This window comes from Buceros rhinoceros, unplaced genomic scaffold, assembly GCF_000710305.1.
Source record: "Buceros rhinoceros silvestris isolate BGI_N320 unplaced genomic scaffold, ASM71030v1 scaffold35070, whole genome shotgun sequence".
Lineage (NCBI taxonomy): Eukaryota > Metazoa > Chordata > Aves > Bucerotiformes > Bucerotidae > Buceros > Buceros rhinoceros.
The window spans coordinates 454-4710 of NW_010390738.1; the positions used below are offsets into that span (position 1 = coordinate 454).

A 4257-nucleotide genomic window follows, 5' to 3' on the forward strand; every position below is an offset into this window, starting at 1 on the left:
GGATCTGAGGCTGAAAGGTCCCGAAGCCAGGTAGGAGGTTGTGACCCCATCGTCCCTGTTGTGCTTACACCCTTCTCACTGGGCTCTTGAGATGCACTTCCCCTCATCTGACAAACTTCCTGGACCTGTCTGAGAGGTGGCGTTTCCCAGACAGACACTGGCCCTGCCTGCAACCATGCTGTTCCTGTTGCTCCTCATCCTTAGCTCTTCCTCCCCATCCTGGACTCCTGATTCTTTCTGTCTGGGTCATTTTTGCCACAAGTAGCTGAACACTCTTAATACTGAGAATGGGTGGAGCTTATCGAGCCTGAAGTCTGTGTTGGTGGTTTGTAGGAACTCGTTTAAAGGACTTGGTGAAAATGCATTGTCGTTCTCTCTTCTCTCGTGCTATTGCATCCTTTATTTTCTTTCTTTCCTATAAAGACAGTTGCAGCGAAAACATAACAGTCATCACTGTCCAGTGTACAGGAGCCCCTCACTGCCCCGTTTAGCTGCGAATACGTGACTGGGCTCATTAGAAAATGGCATTTAAAGGAGGCAGAGTGGCTATGCCAACAGCCGAGCTGGTCATTCTTGCACCCTCCTTTCCGCCAGCTGTAGCTCAGTCCTGCTGGAACATGAGATCACCCTCGACGGGACGATAGTCAGCGCGGCCTTTGATGACTCCCTGGAAATGGGAATTGTGGGCACCACGGCAGGAACGCTGTGGTACATCAACTGGACGGAGAGCACCAGCATCCGACTAATCAGTGGCCACAAGAACAAGGTTAGTGGAGCTGGGACGGGGCGGTCTGTGCTGTCCATGCCCCGGGAAGCGCGTGCGGGCTGCAGAGGCGTTCCCTGGTTTGGCCGTGCAAGAGGCTGCGGAGCTGCAGGGCTTGCTAGTGCTGTTGGGACAATGTGGAGGAGTCTAGAGGGGACTGTGCACACTGAGGAGTCCAGTGTCACAGAGAGTCTGAGCTCCTCCGCTCTAGCCGTGGCTGTTTACAGCCTGCAGCAGCTGAGGGCTGTTCTGCTGGAGCAGAAGGAGGCAGTTTGCAGTCACTAAGGCTTCATTCCCGAGTGCTTGACTTCCTCTTGCCTTCTGTTTGCTAGCTGGACATCCACATCAGATAACGTTTTATTTGCCTAAAACATAAAACCGCAAAACAACCAGGTGAAGACTGACTGGTTTGAATTTTGCTGTGGCTTTGGGGTATCTTTATGCTACAGAAAAAAGGGCTCAGATGGTAGAAGAGAAGGTATTTCACATTGTGTGGTGCCTGGTCCTACCTTTGGGGTTATGTTTACTGATTCCCATCTCCAGCCTAGCTGTCAGCCCAAAATTTAAGCACAAAACCAAAGCTCTCCACTTTCCTTTCTGCTTCAGGCTTCTTGTGTGATATCTCCCATGAGAAGGGCAGATTTGCTGATATGCTTTAGGCTGTGGCAACCCTAGAGCCCCACGTTCCCTGTCTTGTTTCTTGCCGCAGGTGACGGAAGTGTGTTTCAGTCCTGACGAGCGTCACTGTGCGACATGTGGGGAAGACGGCAGCGTGAGGGTTTGGTCTCTGGGCTGCATGGAGCTGGTGGTGCAGTTCCAGGTCCTCAACCAGGTAACTGTTGGTGGTAGGTCGATCTCTTCCTCTTGACAGAGGGCACAGTCCACCGCTTGCGATTGGAAGGACTGCCGTGTCCTCCCAGAGCAGAGCAGCCTGAAGCTGAGAAGTGCTTGGAGATGGAGCTTTTAGCGCGCAGTCCTGCTGTCTTCACTGCATCACCAGGTCCCTGCCCTGGTTCCTTTGCAGAGCTGCCTGTGCCTGGCCTGGAAGCCTCAGCCTGTCATTGCGTGGGGAGCTGCGAGCCAGCATGCAGTGGCGGGGTACAGCGATGGCACCATGCGCGTCTTCAGCATTTCCCGGACAGAGATGGAGCTGAAAATGCACCCCCATGCCACTGCGCTGACGGCTGTCGCCTACTCCACGGATGGTGAGGCTGCGAGACGGTGCCTTGGGGAGGGCAGCTTGGCTGTGCCTGGGTTACCGGCCCTCCAGCTGCTCTGTGTTCTGGAGACCTGCCCAAAAGCTTGGGTCTGGGGAGAGCTGGAGGACTTGTACCGATGAGCTTTGGAGGCTCTGCTAGCTGAGCCCGTGGTAAATGGGCTGCAGGAGGTGTATTGGCAGTGGCGTAGCCAAGGGGCTGGGTACAAGACGTGCTCCTTTGTGTTCTCCTGCTCAGGCTGCAGTGGCTCTTCTTCACTATGGAGTTTTAGTGGGTGTCTCTGAGACATCTCACTGTACCCAGCGCTTGACTTGGGTGTTCCCAGCCTTTCACGGTGTTTCGGGACACCGGTATCCTGCTGTCTTGGACCTTTCTGCTATGTTTTTTCTTCTACAAGAAGTGTCCTGTTCTTTTCTCTGCCTGCAGGAGAAATGATCTTATCAGGGGCCAAGGATGGGCTCGTGGCTGTCAGCAGCCCTCGCACCGGAATGACTATCCGCATCCTCACTGACCACAAAGGCTCCCCCATCAGTGTCCTCCAGTGCACCAGGAAGCAGGTGAGACCTCACCCGCTGCCCCAGCACTGGGTGGGGAGCGAGTGCCCTGTGTGTCACTGCACAGGGTGACGGGGAAGCAGCATGGTCAGGTCAGCATAGTTTGCTTTGTCATCCTTCATCTTCCCCTCTGGGCCCCCATCCCTGCCATTAACTTCTGTTCAGTTTTTCTAGGCGTATATTCAGTGGAGTGAAGTCACGGACGTTGCAGGTGCAACCCTCAGCGAGGCTGGGGGGACCTTTGGTGGCCATCGCAGCACCTAGGGAGCAGCCTGGGCTGTGAGCTCTCACATAGGCCCCCGAGGAAGGGTCTGGCCTGCTTTCCCCACATCTCTTCTTGGGCAGTCTAGCCTCCGGTGCGTGGGTGGCTCTTTGTATGGCTCCTCTGTGGACCTCGGAAGTCTTGGCTGTGCAGCAGGGAGATGGTTTTAGCCTCTGCTTTGTTCTTCTCTTCGTGGAGAGACTTATTCCTTTGCATGGTGGAAGTGAGAATGATCTTTGCCTGAGCCCTCAGGCTTTAAAATCACCCACACTGCAAAGGACACATGGCTGTGTTCTAGACGTGGGAGATCCTCCTCGGTGTTAGGTGAAGGATGTTGTTAGGAGACATGCAGTATTGGCAAGACGGGCAGATCCCGAGGGCATCCCAGGGAAGAGGTCTGGGTCGTTCAGGCCAGATGCTTGCCCCTCCTCCAGCAGCCTCTTCTGCTGGGGCTCTCAGCCTGGCGTGTCCTGCTGGTTCCGGTACCACGGCTTCCTCGTCCTATTTTATTGTGACGTGTGACTTTAACCACTGCCCAAGTGGAGGTTAATCCTGCTGCTGGTCCCCTACAGCAGAAGACCTGTGTTCCCACGACCTCCTGCCCCACGCTAGCTCTTGTGGCAGCTTTCTCTAAAGCTTCGGTCTTGCTGGAGTCACACCGTTGCGTTTCTCTTCCATAGTACCATGACTTTGAGGTGGAAGGAGGCGAGCTCTGGCTGGCCACCAGCTCGGACCGGCGAGTCAGCGTCTGGGCCTCCGACTGGCTGAAGGATAAGTGCGAGCTCCTTGACTGGCTCAGCTTCCCGGCTCCTGCCGCCCCCAAGGTGAGTGAGTGTGGCCCCTGCCTGCTGGGGATGCCTCGAGGCTCTGGGCGGGACAGGGGGTCGAAGGAAAGTCATCGTGGTTAGTTCTGCTGCTCATAGACTATCTTGTTAACGCACCTCTCTGTGTGTGGAAGGGCAGCGGGAGTTGGAGCAGTGCCTAACGGCCGGGAAGCGCTGCCTTTGTAATCGTGAGGAGTCAAAAATGCATCTGCGAAGAGCTGACAGCCCTGTGCTCTGCAGAACAGAGCAGAGGCAGCAGTGTGCCGAGCAGACCTCGTTGAGTGTGCTGCTAATTTTGACGCTCCCAAAGAGCATGAATATCCAGAGCAGAAGCCCAGCGCTGGGTTCACAGAGCCAAGTCCTCCAGCCTTGTGTGTCTGCAGTGCTGGGCAGAACTCTTCAGCTCCAACCCAGGTGATGAGGGATTTGGGCAGCAGGACACCCAAAGGAAAGAGAGGAGGGTCTGTATTGTGCAGAATGTGGAGACAGTCCCCAGGATACGTGACAGCAGCACCAGGGCAGGGATCGTCTCCCTGTACTGGGCACTGAGGAGGCCACACCTTGAGTCCTGGGTTCAGTTTGTCCCCTCGCTCCCAGCAGGACACTGAGGGGCTGGAGCGTGTCCAGAGCAGGGCAG

General features: G+C 55.6%; 1 protein-coding gene across 1 annotated transcript in view; it reads left to right on the forward strand.

Moving 5' to 3' along the window:
* Window positions 1–594: 594 nt before the first annotated feature.
* The window catches only part of LOC104495880 (WD repeat-containing protein 90-like), a gene marked incomplete at both ends in the record, with an annotated part of 5366 nt that continues 1703 nt past the window's right edge, over window positions 595–4257 (forward strand). The window contains 5 exons of the mRNA XM_010138924.1: window positions 595–766; window positions 1473–1595; window positions 1788–1968; window positions 2407–2537; window positions 3477–3628. Of these exons, the coding sequence (XP_010137226.1) occupies window positions 595–766; window positions 1473–1595; window positions 1788–1968; window positions 2407–2537; window positions 3477–3628 (759 nt within the window). The remainder of the gene's footprint in view (window positions 767–1472; window positions 1596–1787; window positions 1969–2406; window positions 2538–3476; window positions 3629–4257) is intronic.